At 30.8% G+C, this 17,500-nt stretch overlaps 1 protein-coding gene across 1 annotated transcript in view; it reads left to right on the top strand.

The window, feature by feature from the left end:
- Positions 1-17,500, top strand: part of lrp1ba (low density lipoprotein receptor-related protein 1Ba) — a 407,482-nt gene that overhangs the window by 163,022 nt on the left and 226,960 nt on the right. The window contains 5 exon segments of the mRNA XM_056448564.1: positions 836-967; positions 4,409-4,636; positions 5,204-5,378; positions 9,944-10,038; positions 13,962-14,111. Coding sequence (XP_056304539.1) covers positions 836-967; positions 4,409-4,636; positions 5,204-5,378; positions 9,944-10,038; positions 13,962-14,111 — 780 coding nt within the window.

The raw sequence follows: 17,500 nt of genomic DNA, 5'->3' as shown, positions 1-17,500 counted from the left end.
TGTATTTGCATTTTATTTTATCATTTCACTTTTTTATGTATTTATTTATTTTTATTATTGTATTTTTATTATTTAATTTTTCTTTTTTATTTCTTTTTATTATTTTATTTCCTCTTATTTTATTGTTATTTTAATGTATTTATTATTTTATTTTTATTATTGTATTTTTTAGTAATTTTCTTTTTTCTTTTCTTTTCTTTTTCTTTTATATTATTTTATTTCCTATTTTATTTTGTTTTAATAATGCGATTGAATTGAATTTAACTGATTAAAATGGGATGCTGCATTATTATTTACATAAAAGTCAAGCAATACTAAAGTTATTGTAATGCGAGATTTAACTCAATAAATTTTGAGAATAAAAGTCTAAATAAAATGTTGAGAATAAAGTCATTAAATTTAGAGAATAAATGTATTATGTTGTATTGTGAAAAGACATATTAAATTTTAAGAAAATAAGTCAAAACAAAATGTTAAGAATAAACCGAAAATATGAAAGTAAAAAAATTCAAGATTTCCATTAATCTTAAAATCTCACGTTTACTTTTGTGCCCAAAAATAAAGATTTTTATTCTCATTTGCTATTCTTTTATTTAATTTGACTTTTAAAATTGCTCTGTCTTAATAATAAAAATAATCCATTTACTAAATTTAAATGACTAAAATCGACTACATATATTGACCTAACAATATTCTGAGCACACTTGTTAACTTGAAGAGTTTGTTTGGCTTTGACCTGTTGAAATAATCATCGAAGGTGTTGCTGAATAAAAGATGAAATGAACAGATGCGGAATGCAAACTCAGATGTTCTTTTGTGAATGTGCTTTTTCCAGCGGTGAGCCCGTGTGCTGGTAATGGAGGCCGGGGTCACTGTTCTCACCTCTGTCTGCTCAATTATAATGGCTCTGCTTCCTGCTCCTGTCCGCATCTCATGAAGCTCTCAGCCAATAACAGCACATGTCAAGGTCAGCGCTGTCTGTCTGTTTTATTTTGTCTGTATGTCTGTCTGTCTGTTTGTTTCTGTATGTCTGTCTGAACGTCTGTGTGTACGTCTGTGTGTACATCTGTCTGTCTGTCTGTCTGTCTGTCTGTCTGTCTGTCTGTCTGTCTGTGTTTGTCTGTTTGTTTGTTTACGTCTGTCTGCCTACCTGTTTGTCTGTCTGTATGTCTGCATCTTTCTGTCTGTCTGCCTGTCTCTACATTTGTTTGTCTACCTGTCTGTCTGTTTGACTTTGTCTGTATGTCTTTCTGTCTGTTTATTTCTGTACGTCTGTTTGTATGTCTGTGTGTACGTCCGTCTGTCTGTCTGTCTGTCAGTCTGTCTGTCTGTCTGTCTGTCTGTCTGTGTTTGAATATCTGTCTGTTTCTGTCTGTCTGTGTTTGTTTGTTTGTTTCTGTACGTCTGTCTGCCTACCTGTTTGTTTGTCTGTATATCTGCATCTTTCTGTCTGTCTGTTTCTGTCTGTCTGTCTATCTCTATGTCTGTCTGAATGTTTGCATGTTCGTTTTTCTGTCTGTAAATCTGACTGTACCTCTGTCTGTCTCTGTGTTTGTATGTCTGTTTGTCTACCTGTCGGTCTGTCTGTCTGTACATATGTCTGTCTGTTTGTTTCTGTTTGTCTGTCTGACTATTTGTCTGTCTATTTGTTTCTGTATGTCTGTCGGCTTGTCTATGTTCGTCTGTCTGTCTGTCTGTCTGTCTGTCTGTCTGCCTGCCTCTCTGCCTGTTTGTCTGTGTTAGTCTGTTTGTTTCTATACGTCTGTCTGTCTGTCTGTCTGTCTGTCTGTCTGTCTGTCTGCCTGCCTGCCTCTCTGCCTGTTTGTCTGTGTTAGTCTGTTTGTTTCTATATGTCTGTCTGTCTGTCTGTCTGTCTGTGTCTATTTGTTTCTGTATGTATGTCAGTCTGTCTGTCTGTCTGTTTGTCTGTCTGTCTGACTCTCTATTTGTCTGCCTGTTTGTTTCTGTACGTCTGTCTGTGTTTGTCTGTCTCTGTCTACCTACATATCTGATTTTGTCTGTCTGACTGTCTTTCTTTCTTTCTTTCTTTCTTTCTTTCTTTCTTTCTTTCTTTCTTTCTGTCCGTCTGTACATATTTACTGCCTGTCTGTCGGTCTGTCTGTCGGTCTGTCTGTGTGTCTGCCTCTGTGTTAATCTGCTTATCTCTTTGTCTTTTTCTGTTTGTATGTCTTTCTGTCTGTACATGTGTCAGTCTGCCTCTATTCGCTTCTGTCTGTCTGTGTGTGTCAGTCAGTCTGTGTGTATTTTGTCTTTCTTTTTTATTTCAGTTTTTCTCTCTGTTATCTATGCTATTGTTACAGATTGTATTTATGGATTTATTTTCTTCTTACAAAGCAATGGATGTGATATCTCACCTGTAAGCATTTATTTTTGTCCCACCTTTACATGTTAACACATTACTAGATGAGCAATTTGACCAATAATGACACACACACACACACGCACACAGAGAGACACATGCACACAGGAAGGCAAGACTTGTGATCCTCAGATGAATGGAGTTGATCTGCAGCAGAATGTGTGATATTGTAATAATTATAGCGTGTATCAGGAGACTGGCGTGACCCAGCTAAACTCATTACAGACTCAAATGGAGATCTCTCTCTTCTCTCCGCTGCCCCAGAGAGCTTTCCGGAGGTCAAGAAAGGACGATTTACAGTAACAGTCCTTTGAGTTTTGAGTCTTTATAGAGCTGCCTTTGTAAGGACACTCACTCAAGTCGCCTCATTATATTATAAAACCCTGCCAGTGAAAAGGGTGAACTTTTATCATCATTCTTCCCCAGTTGATTGGTTATATGTCAAATTAAAAATATTTTTGTGTTACAGTTTTCGAAAATGTTATATGATATGCAATAGATATGCAAATGAGGCATTGTTTCATTAAACATGTACTAATAGAGATATGCACAGCTAGTGTTTCTTCCCATACCGATAAACGTCTGGTAAACAGTTAATGTGACTTTTTTTTTCAGTTTTATACATTTTTTTTTTTTTTACATCATTTACTCATTTACACTCATACACTACAGACATTTTAGCCTACCCAATTCACCTGTACCACGTCTTTGGACTGTGGGGGAAACCGGAGCACCCGGAGGAATTCCACGCGAACGCAGGGAGAACATGCAAACTCCACACAGAAATGCCAACTGATCCAGCCGAGGCTCAAACCAGCGACCTTCTTGCTGTGAGGCGACAGCACTACCTACTGCGCCACTGCGTCACCAAGACAGACATTCAAAGCTGAATTTTAATATCTCAATAGAAGCCGATATGATGTCTGATGTGAGAACGGTCAGAATGAACCCAGCAGGCACACAATGTCATAAGACGTTAACTTAATATTAGGTTAGATTTAGGTTGTGACGTCAGGTGACCGAAATTTACTGTCTAGCCAGCGTCTAAGGACACCGTTATTTTCACGTCCAATAACAATGTCAAATGACATTTATATTTTGTTGATTTTAGGTTGTGTTGGAAAGTGAACAAAATCCAACGTCTAGTAACGGCCACACAACGTCAAACTGTATCATCATTAGATGTTGTTCTTTGGTTGATTTTATGTTTGACTTTGACATCAGCTTAACATTGTTTTTTCATTACTTTTTTAGCACTTAAAAATTTACATTTTGTCAACTAGTTTTCAGATGAATGATTGATTGATTGATTGATTAATTGAAATATTAGTCAAATGTTTTTACAGAGGTGAATCTCTTTATCACTCCATATTTCAGAGAACACTGTGAAGAGCCAGAAAAGTTGCACATTTTATACATACATACATACCTAATTCTTCTGAAAAAAAAAAGAATATTAAATAAAAAATAAACTGTTTTACTTGATATCAGTAATATTAGAAGTCTTAAAGTCTCATTAAAAAGTCTATTTTGCTCAATAAGGCAATTCTGGTAATTTTGTCAAAAATACAGTCAAATATATATATATATATATATATATATATATATATATATATATATATATATATATATATATATATATATATATATATATATATATTATATTTATATATAATATATTTATATATACATAAACCTTTGGCATACTCTTTTCAACATACTATGGTTTGGGACAGTCTAATTGGGACATTCAGCATCTGGGTTTCACACTCAGTGTCTGCAGTCTATGAAGATCCCCTCTTAAATAGGTAGATGTCACTCAAATCTTCAAGTCCCTACCACGCATGTGTTTAAATAAACACTTATTTTCAATTATATTATGAAAAAATAGACCTTTAAAAGAAAGTTTGAATGTGAATTTTGTGGGGGTTTTTTATGAGCAGAAACCCTGTTCCCTTATTGGCCAGTATAGAGCGACAGTCCCCACATAGTAACCGACGTGTATATCTGTGTGTTTGCTTTGAACAGGAGTGAAGAGGTTTCTCTTGTACGCTCGCAGATCTGAGATTCGCGGTGTGGACATTGATAACCCGTATTTGAACGTGATCATGGCTCTGACCGTTCCTGATATCGATGACGTGACGTCGATGGATTACGATGCCATGGAGGAGAGGATTTACTGGGCTGATGTGAAGAGCAGAACTATAAAACGAGCGTTTATTAACGGAACCCAACTGCAGACCGTCTTGTCTGGAGGTACATCCTGACCAGTTTTGTCACTTACAAGCTCGCATTGAGGAAATTGGTTTGTTTTACTGGGACAAGTTCTGGGATCAATTTGCCTTATTTAACTTTTATTGTAGTTTTTTAGCTTTTCTTTTTTTTATATATTTTCCAAAAGATGTTTAAGAGAGCAAGGAAATTTTCACAGTATGTCTGATAATATTTTTTCTTCTGTTTTATTTCGACTAGAATAAAAGCAGTTTTTAATTTTTTAAAAAACATTTTAAGGTCAAAATTATTAGCCCCTTTAAGCTGTATATTTTTTCGGTAGTCTACAGAACAAACCATCATTATATAACAACTTGCCTAATTACCCTAACCTGCCTAGGTAACCTAATTAACCTAGTTAAGCCTTTAAATGTCACATTAAGCCTTTACGTGTCACATTATTACTAGCTTTCTCTAGAAACCGAATGGCATTATTATTTATTTTATTATAAGAACAATAGAAAAATATTGAACTTATAACAATGTTTAAGTATGTTTTAATAATTTCATGATAAAATGTTGAATATTTTTTGGGACTGTCTACAATTCTAGATCTCTCCAGTGTGCGAGGTCTGGCTATCGACTGGTTGTCCAGAAACATGTACTGGATGAGCTCAGACAACGACGAGACTCACATTAATGTCGCCCGTCTTGACGGATCTCTGAAAACCACCGTTGTTCACGGAATGGACAAACCCAAGAGTCTCGTCCTGCATCCATCCAAAGGGTAAAGGAGACATAAACATGCTAACAGTCAACAGTAAATCTCTGGTCTGTGTGTTTCTTAAAGCGAAGGGATAGCTCAACTAAATACTGAACGTGAAGATTTACATCTATCAAGCAACATTTAAACATATAATAGTTGTGTGGATTGTGTGGATTCATAAAACACTATTAGCACTTTTAAGAGTCAAATATAGCACAATAATAATAATAATAATATAATAAGGCTTCTGACGATACAGTGAGGTCTTATGAGGTAAAACAATAAGAAACCGAACAACTTATAAAAACAGCTTATTAAAAAAAGGTGTAAAAATTAATTGCTAGAGTTTGTATTTCTCTTTTCGTTTAGCCATGGTTGCCAGGTTTTCCTAACAAACCTAGTACAAAACTGGCCCAATAATATAGATATTCCACCGCCCATATGTAAAGTACATATTTAACATTACTGTAAGCATTAAACAGGGTTTATTTTTTAAAAAAATCAAGGTATATCTTAGCAATTACACCTATTCTGTTTCCAATAGCATGTGTCAGTGGTCTTAGCATCTTAGCATCTCCATCAAATCTGGAAAGTATTGCCATTCTGTTAGCTGTGAAAATAAAACAGCTGCACACAGGGTTTCTCCTCAGAAAGTATGTGTTTTTGTTCTGTTTAATTAATTGAGTACAGTTTTTTTATCATTGCCAGAACATATGTTTGGTAAAGTAATATAGTAAATATAATGTATACGGTTGCAATGTGTCAAACCCATAACTTGTTTAATTAAAAAAACAATAAAATAAAACTGAATACCTGTGGACCTGGCAACCTAACATCTAGCACTAATTATTGCACATAAATGTTTTTTGTTTTTGTTTTGTTTTGTTTTGTTTTGTTTTGTTTTGTTTTGTTTTGTTTTGTTTTGTTTTGTTTTGTTTTGTTTTGTTTTGTTTTGTTTTGTTTTGTTTTGTTTTGTTTTGTTTTGTTTTGTTTTGTTTTGTTTTGTTCCGTTTTGCTTTGTTTAGTTTAGTTTAGTTTAGTTTAGTTTAGTTTAGTTTAGTTTAGTTTAGTTTAGTTTCATTTTGTTCGCTACATTTCCTTTTTACTTTTGCTTTGCTTCATTTTTTGGTTTTCTTTGCTTTGATTTCTGCTTTGTATTTATTTTTGCCTTGTTTTTGTTCGCTTTTTACTTGGTTTTGTTTATATTTATTTCTAATTACAGTTTTTTTGTTATAAAGGCTGTGGGTTAAAGTAATATTGTTGTAAATAATACTTTATTACATGAATTAATATTGTTGTAAAAAAATATTTATTTTTATTGCTTCATTTTTGTTTGCCTTTCACTCTTATTTTGTTTCTTTTTTGCTTCTGATGTTGTAAATAATGTTCATTTTCTTGCAAAGACCAGTTGTTTTGCTTCATAAGACCACAATGTAATGTTCATCTACAACTATTAAAGGATTAATTCCCCAAAAATGTAAATTCATATATTCATTTCTCATGTCAGTTCAATTTCCTGAGATCTTCCTACATCTTCAGAACATAAATTCAGATATTTTAGATGAAATCCAGGAGCTCTCTCATCCTCTATAAACAGCAATATCGAGACGTTCAACATCCAGAAAAGGAAATGATTTGACAATAATTTTGGTTTCTTTTCTGGATTTTGAATGTCTCATTAAATGAAGATCTCAGGGAGTTGGAACAGAATGAGGGTAATTAATAACAGATTTACCACTTCATGGGGGTAAAACATAATCTTGGTTTTATGACTCTCAAAATGGTGGTAGCCATAGACTTGCATTCACTCAAAACATTACGTTTGCTGTTCAAATTACTTAATTGAAATGAGCTGAAACAACACAATACTTGAAGGATTTTTGGACAACTTAATTGCTTTTTGTTCAATCCATTTAAATTTGTAAAAAGTTATAAGTTAACTTAATTCCTTCATGTTGTCCCAACACAAATGATTGTGTGGAACCTTGCATTTTTATAGTGCTATATGACTGACCAAAGACTATGATTTCAGCTGAAAATCTTCTTTAATGTTCTACTGAAGGCTTGAAGGAGAGTAAATTAACAGCACATTTTCAATAAGCTTACTGTCCCATTTGTTAGCAAGTAACAGCACACTTCCTTCAAATTGTCACCTTTTGTTACCTTCAAAACTGCGTGCGAGATACATCAGTTAGAAAGCTAATTACTGAACAGGTCTCTGTTTATATTCAGGCACAATTAACCAAAGTTATTAGAGCCGTTTTCTCTGAGTTGATTAAGACTGACAAATTGTTACAGCCGTGAAAACTGTTTAACGATGGCAAACTGTTCGGCGGCCAATCAGAAATGCATATTTATCTTACCCTTGTTGGACTAGTCAATGACAGCTACTTAATTAGCATACATTATGGTTCCAAGCGTGCAAGCTAATTAAAAATGGGGGCCAGTTCCTGGCAATTGTTTACATGAGATTTAATATAATGCAATTCTGTAATCCAGTGATGGATCTTAAGCACGCTACAATGAGCATGCTGGTTTATTTCAGTGTCTCTAACCCTTTCCGCCAACTGTTCCTGCTTTTTGAGCAGAGGTAGCTGTAATAATTATTTAGTTAGTTAGTTATTTAGTTAGTTAGTTAGTTAGTTAGTTAGTTAGTTAGTTAGTTAGTTAGTTAGTTAGTTAGTTAGTTAGTTATAGCTGTGCTAAGTTTTGTATTGTTTTATTTTTTAATTTTTTTGCTTTACATTTTTGCTTTTGGTTTTTGTTTTTTTTAATAGTTTTTTTTAGTTTAGTTTTTGTATAGTTTCCTCACAGAAAAAGACATTCGCATCACTAGCTGTTTTTGCTGTTTGCTTTGCTTTGTTTTTATCACAGAGCAATACGTTAGCATTACTAGCTATTTTTTGTTTGTTTTATTTTGCTTTGTTTTGTGTTTCATCACAGAGCAAGTTGTTAGCGTCACCAGAGGTTTTTGTAGTTGTTTGTTTTGTTTTGCATTGCTTTTTATATGCGTTGTTTTTTTTATCACAACAAGACGTTAGCATCACTAGCTGTTTTTGTTTTTTTGAAGTTATTTTTATGATTGAACAAATCTGTTCTTTGTTTGTTTTTTTGTTTTTTTACTTTGTGTTTCGTCACAAAGCATAACGTTAGCATCACAAATTTTTTGTTGTTGTTTGTTTTGTTTGGCTTTGTTTTTATTACAGAGCTCGAGCTTAGCATAATTAGTTTTTATTTTGCTGTTTGTTTTGTGTCCCCTACTAAAAAAACAGTTTAAACCAGCCTTAGCTGGTTTTAGCTGGTCGACCAGCCTGGTTTTAGAGGGGTTTTGGCCATTTCCAGGCTGGTTTCCAGCCATTTTCAGCCTCGTTTTGACTGGTCAGGCTGGGAGATAACCAGCTTGACCTGCTTAGCCAGGCTGAGAGCCCTGCCAAAACCAGCTATATCCAGCTTAAACCAGTCAAGTCTAGCTGGTTTTGGCCATTTCCAAGCTGGAAATGCTTGGAAACCAGCCTGGAAATGGCCAAAACCCCTCTAAAACTAGTCTGGTCGACCAGCTAAAACCAGCCAACCAACCTAGACTGGTTTAAGTCATGTTTTTCATCTCAGAGCAAGGCATTAGCATTGCTAGCTTTTTTGTTGTTTGTTATGTTTTTATCAAGAGCTTGACATTAGCATCACTAGCTGTTCTTTTGTTGTTTGTTTTGTTTTTTTAGTTTGTGTTTCATCACAGAACATGACATTAGCATCACTAGCTGTTGTTTGTTTTGCTTTGTTTTTATCACAGAGCAAGATGTTAGCATTACTATTTTTTGTAATTTTATTATTATTATTTATTTATTTATTTATTTGTTTTTCATCACAGAGCAAGACGTTAGCATCACTCAATGTTTTGTTTCTCTTTGCCTTTTCTGTTTTGCTTTTTGATTTGTCTCACTTTTGTCTTTTTAAGTTGTCTTGCTGGGCTTTTGTTTTATTTTTATTTGCTTTTCTGCTTTGATTTTGTTGTGCTTTCAAAAATTTTCCCCCCAATTTTTCCTGATTTGTGGCCAATTTTTATTTATTTATTAGTTTTATTTTTGCTTTTGCTTTGCACAAAATGTTATTTATTTGAAACGTGAATTTATCTTACCTTGTTGGACCAGTTAATGACAGCAAATTATTCAGCATACATTACGATTCCAATTATGCATTCAGAGGAAATTAAAAAATGGAGCCAGGTTCAGACATTTATTTACAAACGGTTTAATAAAGCACAATTCTGTAATCCACTGCTGAATCTCACACACCCAGCAGTGAGCATGTTATTTTATTTCTTCACCAACTGTCGTCTCTTTTTAGCTTTCGACCCGTCGACATTTCTGAAAGTCATCTGTCACAAAGGTTCATGCGCTCCATCAAGATGTATGGCGGAGATAGAGACAGCTTTATTTGATTGTTTTGTGCTCTGTGGTGATTGTGAAGATAAAGTTCTGCCTCCTCGACCTTCACGCGGGTCGCGTCCCTTAAAGCGAACGACTCTCATCCTTCATCTCCAAGACTCATCCGTCTCTCTCTGTGTGTCTTGTTTTGTCGTTGGTCTACAGGAAGATGTTCTGGATGGATGGCGGGACGATAAATATGGCCAATATGGATGGAAGCAACATCAAGATTTTGCACCAGAACCAGAAAGAGCCTGTTGGTAAATTCACAATAAAAAAATTACAAATAAATCAGTCTAAATCTAAATTAGAAATGATACAATATAAAATGGTACATTATATTATATATTGTAACATTTCTAATTTACATTTATTACAAATACAATAACTTTTGTTTTGGTTTTCTGTTTATTTTGTTTTGAATTGCTTTGCCTGGTGAAATTGAAAAATATTCATCTAAATCGCTTCTAATTTGCAATCACAGAGCAAGACTTTAGCATCACTAGCTATTTTTTTGTTTGTTTTGCTTTGTTTTTCAATCAGATCAAGATGTTAGCATGACTAGCTGTTACTTGCTTTATTTTTCATCACAGAGCAAGTCGATCGCATCACTAGCTTGTTTTTTTGCTTTGTTTTTTTGTTTCATTTTGATTTGTCTTGCGTTGCGTTGTGCATTGTTTTTTTTGTTGTGTTTTGCTTTTTGTTTTTGGTTTTTGATTTTTTTTTTTTTGTAACTCAGAGCAAAACGTTAGCATAGCTAGCTTATTTTTTTGTCTTTTTTCAAACTAGTAAGTGATTAGCAAATTGTTTCTTCATTTTTATTAATTTGAATCTGCTCATCTCTTCCTATTTATTTTTTTTCCTTATTGCTCATTTATTCATTCATTTTATTTTATTTTATTTTTTAATTGTTTTAATGTTTTTTGGACAAATCTGCAGAGCTCTTGCCATTTATTTATTTATTTATTTATTTATTTATTTTATTTTTTATTTATTTATTTATGGTTCAGTTATTCATGAATTTAATATAATATTTTTTTTTTATCTGCAAATTTCTTATTTATTTATTCATTTATTTATTTATTGCTCATTTATTCATTAATTGTATTTTATTATTTTAATTAATTATTTTTTTATTTATTGGAGATATCTGCACAGCTCTTGCCATTTATTAATTGCTTTATTTATTGCTCATTTGTTCATTAATTTTATTTAATTTTATTATTATAATTTGTATATGTAAATTCCTACCTATTTATTTATTTATTGCTCATTTATTCATTAATTTTATTTAAATTATTTAATTTTAACTTTTTTATCTGAAAATTTCTACCTATTTATTTATTTATTTATTTATTTATTTATTTATTGCTCGTTTATTCATTAATTTAATTTAATTTAATTTGTAAATTACTTCATATTTATTTATTTATTCCAATTAATTAATTTAATTTTATTATTATTATTTTAACCTGCAAAATTCATTCTGTTTATTTATTTATTTATTGCTCATTTATTCATTAATTATATATATATATATATATATATATATATATATATATATATATATATATATATATATATATATATATATATATTATTACTATTATTATTATTTTTTATTATTTTTTTTATCTGCAAATTTCTTCCTATTTATTTATTTATTGCTCCTTTATTCATTAATTTAATTTAATTGTATTAATATTATTTTTTAATCTGCAAATTTCATTCTGTTTATTTATTATTTGTATTATTTATTATTATTATTATTTAAAAAAATTTTTTTAAATGTGCAAATTATCACCATTGCTGAAGATACATGCATCAGCTCAATCTGCACATGAGAATAAGGGCGCCATTCACTCATTCTTGGTCTTCCTGCAGGCCGCATCTGTTGAAATCATTATACGTATAGTAATTTGATCTGAGAAGTAGCCCTAGGTTCAGTCAGCGCTTCTTCCCTCTGCACATAATTAAAGCAAAAATCTCCCAGACACGCAGTACTGTACATGTGATTATGGCCTGAGCCACATCTTAAGTAACAGCCGTTATCATTAATGTGAGTAAGCGATTTATTGCCAATGAAGGACAGAAAGAAAGAAAAAAAAAAAAAACCTTTTGAACTTGTTTCTATTTCTTTTTGTACTCTATTTATGCTCCGCAGAAAATGAACATGATTACCTTTGGGGAAAAATGCAGATTTCACACAGCCAGACAAGATTGTTCATAAGGATGTGTGTTGATGTTTATGAGATAAAGTAATCTTTGGTTCTTTGTTATTTAAAACTAGACTAAACCCTTCAGAATGAGATGAGGTCAAGTATGGAAGTCATTCATATTTTTTTTTTTTTTTGGGCTTAGTCCCAGGGGTCATCAGGGGTCACCACAGCGGAATGAACTGCCAACTTATCCAGCATATTTTTTACACAGCGCATGCCCTTTCAGCTGCAACCCAGTTCTGGGAAACATCCACACACACTCATTCACACACATACACAATGGACAATTTAGTTTATTCAATTGACCTATAGTGCATGTCTTTTGACTTATGGGGGAAACCAGAGCACCCGAAGGAAACCCATGTAAACACGAGGAGAACATGTAAACTCCATACAGAAATGCCAACTGACACAGCCGAGGCTTGAACCAGCGATCTGAAAATAATTTTAATTTCTTAAAACATTTTTTACATACTATATTTATTCGATTTTTCAGAGGGCTGTGCTATTAGCATAGCTTAATTAGATTATACTTTTGTTTTGTTTTATCTTTTCATTTGTAAACAATTCAGTGCAAGCATCGCTACTCTTATTTTGATCTCCTTCTGCTTTGCTTTAATTGGTTTGAATTTTTGTTCATTTATTTTTAGACACGTTTTACTTATTCTTTACGGTGCTGTGTTTTGTTATATATTTGCTTTACTTTTGCTTGGGTTAATGTTGAAATAAGTCTAAAAGACTTGACTGGTAAATTTGCGCTATTATATATTTTTAAGATGTTATATTTACTTTCTAGTTTTATTATTGTGCTTTAACTCTGCTAGCTGCAAAACTAGCTGCCTATTTTATTTTATTTTTTTGCTTTGCTTTGTTTTTTGTTTAGGTCAGTTTTAGTTTTGTCTTGGTGTTTTGGTTAGAGTATTTTAATTTTATTTAGTTTTTTGTTTGTTTTATTTAGTTTTTTGCTTATTTGTGCTAATTTTTTACTACTTGTTTTGTTCAGATTTAATTTTTTTTATTTTGGAATGTTGTTTTTCATTTTATTGTTTTAAATTAATATCACACACATATATATATATATATATATATATATATATATATATATATATATATATATATATATATATATATATATATATATATAATGTTAATAATAAAGTGCCTTTAAAAGAAAAGCGAGAAGCCAAAAAAATTGAGAAAAACCAAAAATCTATGAAAAAATGAAGGAAAAATAAAAGAAATATATAATATAATATAATATAATATAATATAATATAATATAATATAATATAATATAATATAATACAATACAATACAATACCAAACGATAAGAAACGATATGATATGATATAATTATATATTATGTAATGATATGATATGATATGATATGATATGATATGATATGATTAACATAATATAATGCAAAATGTTCTGCTTTAAAAAAAATTCTATTTTAAATAAAAATAAAAAACACAAATACAATATAATTGATTTATTTTTCTTTGTGTACATCTTGTTCCAACTCAAACAAAGTTTTAAAATATAATATATTTTATTTAATAAAGTAATTTTTATAATATACATTTGTGGGTTGATTTCTTAATGCAATACAAGATTCAAAGTAGTATACTTATTTAATACAAAAAAAGGCTATATTTTATGTACAATTTTGTTTTTGTTGACCTTGTTGTTTTGTCGTTGCTTGGTTCTAAAATAACTTTGTTCGAACAAAAAATTATTTACTTATTAACAATATTAAAAGTGGGAAAATCTAGTCTTCAATTCATGTGATACTTCAGAAATTTTAATATGCTGATTTAGTAAAAACTATATGGTTAATAACATTAAAAACATTTGCGGTGCTTCATATTTTTTTGGTAATGATGATGATGATGATGATAATTATTAATATTATTATTCATAGATACTGCTAGACATGTTTCTATATTTCTCTGTGTTTTTAGGCTTGTCGATTGACTACTCATCCAACAAGTTGTACTGGATCAGTTCCGGAAACGGGACCATAAACAGGTGTAATTTGGATGGGAGTGGCCTGGATGTGATTGACAGCATGAAAAGCGAGCTCCGGAAAGCCACGGCATTAGCAGTGATGGGTGAGTGAAGGCTGTTTTCATCGCCATTCATTGACTAAGGTTAATTATAACCGAGCAAATAATGGCGCTATTTAATTAGCACAGTGATAGACGGTATAAATGAGAGTGTGAAAGCGGCGCATGAGTGATAAGGAAAGGCTTTTTCTGCTGAATGTAGGCCTCGGGTTTTGTTAAAGAGCTGTTTTAGCGCACTGCAATTACTAATCAATTGAGGGAGATTGTTGTTTTCAAAGGACTCGAATCTTGTTTTATTTCTTGAACTTTAATGATTCACGACTTTTGAAGTCACAGCTGTGTTTGCTGATTGCCGGGTTTGAGATTGGGCTGAAATCTGTGCTGGCATTTTCTGTGAGGTTTCTGGCTCATGGTTGGATTTCAATGCAGAAACCCCCAAATAATTTAATAAAATTATATTAAAGATTGCAAATTATAAAAATTGTATATATATATATATATATATATATATATATATATATATATATATATATATATATATATATATATATATACAGTTGAAGTGAGAATTATTAGCTCCCTTTTAATTTTTTTTCCCAAATAATGTCTAACAGAGCAAGGAAATTTTCACGGTATGTCTGATAATATTTTTTCTTCTGGAGAAAGTCTTGTTTGTTTTATTTCGGCTAGAATAAAAGCAGTTTTAAAATTGAATAAACCTTTTTAAGGTCAAAATTATTAGCCCCTTTAAGCTATTTTTTTTTGATTGTCTACAGAACAAACCATCATTATACAATAACTTGCCTTATTATCCTAACCTGCCTAGTTAACCTAATTAACCTAGTTAAGACTTAAAATGTCACTTTAAGCTGTATAGAAGTGTCTTGAAAAATATCTAGTAAAATATTATTTACTGTGATCATGGCAAAGATAAAGAAAATCAGTTAATAGAAATTAGTTATTGAAACTGTTATGTTTAGAAATGTGTTGAAAAAAATCTCTCCGTTAAACAGAATTGGGTAAACAAAAAAAAAAAAAACAGGGGGGCTAATAATTTAGTGGGGCTAATAATTCTGACTTCAAATATATATATTTACTCATTTTTGTTGCTTTTGACTCATTTTCTTTTATTATTAATTAATTAATTTATTTATTCATTTTCATAGTTTTTCTCTTTTTTTTACCCTTTGTTTACTTATTTTATCTTGTTTTGTTTTCATGTGCATTTTTCTAAATTACTTTTTATAAATAAAAAAATAAAAATTACCTTCAGTCGATCACTGAGTTATTTTGGATATCGACTACTAAGGGATTCTCCATGTTGATATCTGCCATAGCATTTCCATTTTCTCCTTATGGGAACGAGGGTTCGAATCACAACCAAGACTTAGCATCTTTGGCTGAAATTCCATTATTACATTCCAACTTTTCCTGTGTGGTTTTTGTAAAAAAAATACTAAAATTAATAATATAATTAATATAATTAATTAATAACTAAAAATAATAATATAAATAATATCATTAATTAATAATTATAATTAATCAAAGTATTAAACTATAAAATGCTATATGTTATTTCTTAATATAAAAATATATAATTTGCATAATATACATTTTTGGGTTTATTTTTTTAATAATCAATATAAGATTCAGAAGTATAATTATTTATTTATTTTTTTGCTTAACTTTATTTACTTTTTTGTTTACTTTGTTGTTTTGTCATTGCTTGGTTCTAAAATAACTGTTCTCATAAAATTATTTGTTTACTTATCAACAATATTAAAAGTGGGAAAATATTCAATCCATGTGATACTTCAGAAATTTTTATATGCCGATTTATTAAAAACACTGTTATAACATGTTATGGTTAACAACCTTGAAAACATTTGCGGTGCTTCATCTTTTTTGGTAATAATAATAATAATAATAATAATAATAATAATGATGATGATGATGATGATGATGATGATGATGATGATGATGATGATGATGATGATAATAATAATAATAATTTTTTTTTTCAAAAGTTGTCGATCTCAGTTGTAAGAGCAACAAATAATAACTTGACTTCTAGTTGATCAGTTGGAAAAGAGGCAAAAGATAGATTTTTCAGATGAATCATCTGTTGAACTGCATCCCAATCATCACAAATACTACAGAAGACCTATTGGAAGCTGCATGGACTCAACATTCTCACAGAAATCAGTCAAGTTTGATGAAGGAAAAATCATGGTTTTGGGTTACATAGGTATGGGGTATGCGAGAGATCTGCAGAGTGGAGGACAACATAAACAGCCTGAGATATCTAGACATTTGTGCTGCCCATTACATTACAAACCACAGGAGAGGGCAAATACCTCAGCCTCCACATCAAAGTTCATGAAAGCTTTTTTGCTCTTCATTTTGTCTTGCTTTTTGATGTTTTCGCATAGTTTTTGTTTTACTTTGTATTGGCTTTTCTTTGCTTGGCACTTTCTCTTGTTTTGTTTTACTTTGTGTCATTTGTTTCTTATTTGTTCTTAATTTTTGTTTTACCTTGCATTATATATTTTTTCTTTATTTTTGTCTTTTAATTAATTTTTTTATTTATCTTTTGCTTTGTTTTTGATAAATGCACAAATATCCTACAGTCACCATGTAATTTTTAATGTCTTATCATCTTTAAAGTGAACACTATTAGGCATAGTTACATTTGTAAAACAGAGAAACAGAAATGGTACTTCAGTTTGTGTGTCTGGTCTGATCTGAGGAAACTCAGTCAAGCTCTTGCCCTCTTGCTGTCATGATTTGATTTCCTCTGACCCGGTGCATAACTCTGTCAAGACGTCTTCGCTGGCCATTTTTCATCAATTGTGGATTGACGTTAATCTGTTTAAGAGCGAAACATCTGCTTCAGAACCAGAGGATCATCAGCTAAAGACATCAAATTCTGCTCTTTAAAGCACCTCAGCGTTCAGGAGATGAAATGTCCTGACTTCTGAGAGAGAGAATATTTTGGAGGTTTCTAAAAAATCTTTTTAAAAAATTTTCAACATTGGTGTAGTCTCAATAGGTACATATTTAAAGTTGTTAATGTTTTTTTTTTAAGTAAATGGGAGGACACAAGGTTTGAAAAGGTTTTTATTGAAAAAAATAATAATAATTATAATATAATATAATATAATATAATATAATATAATAGAATAGAATAGAATAGAATAGAATATCATATAATATAATATAATATAATATAATATAATATAATATAATATAATATAATATAATATAATATAATATAATATAATAAAATATAATATAAAAATTGTAACCAAATTAAGCACAAAAGCTAGTTAAAAATAGTTTAAACACAAATATAATAGAGTATTTATTTATTTTCTTTGTGTACATTCTAAATCAAACAGAAAGTAATAAAATATAATATAATACATTTGTGT

Source organism: Danio aesculapii, chromosome 22, assembly GCF_903798145.1.
Source record: "Danio aesculapii chromosome 22, fDanAes4.1, whole genome shotgun sequence".
Taxonomy (NCBI): domain Eukaryota; kingdom Metazoa; phylum Chordata; class Actinopteri; order Cypriniformes; family Danionidae; genus Danio; species Danio aesculapii.
The sequence above is the reverse complement of the archived record's forward strand: the minus strand, read 5'-3'. Positions and strand labels throughout refer to the sequence as shown.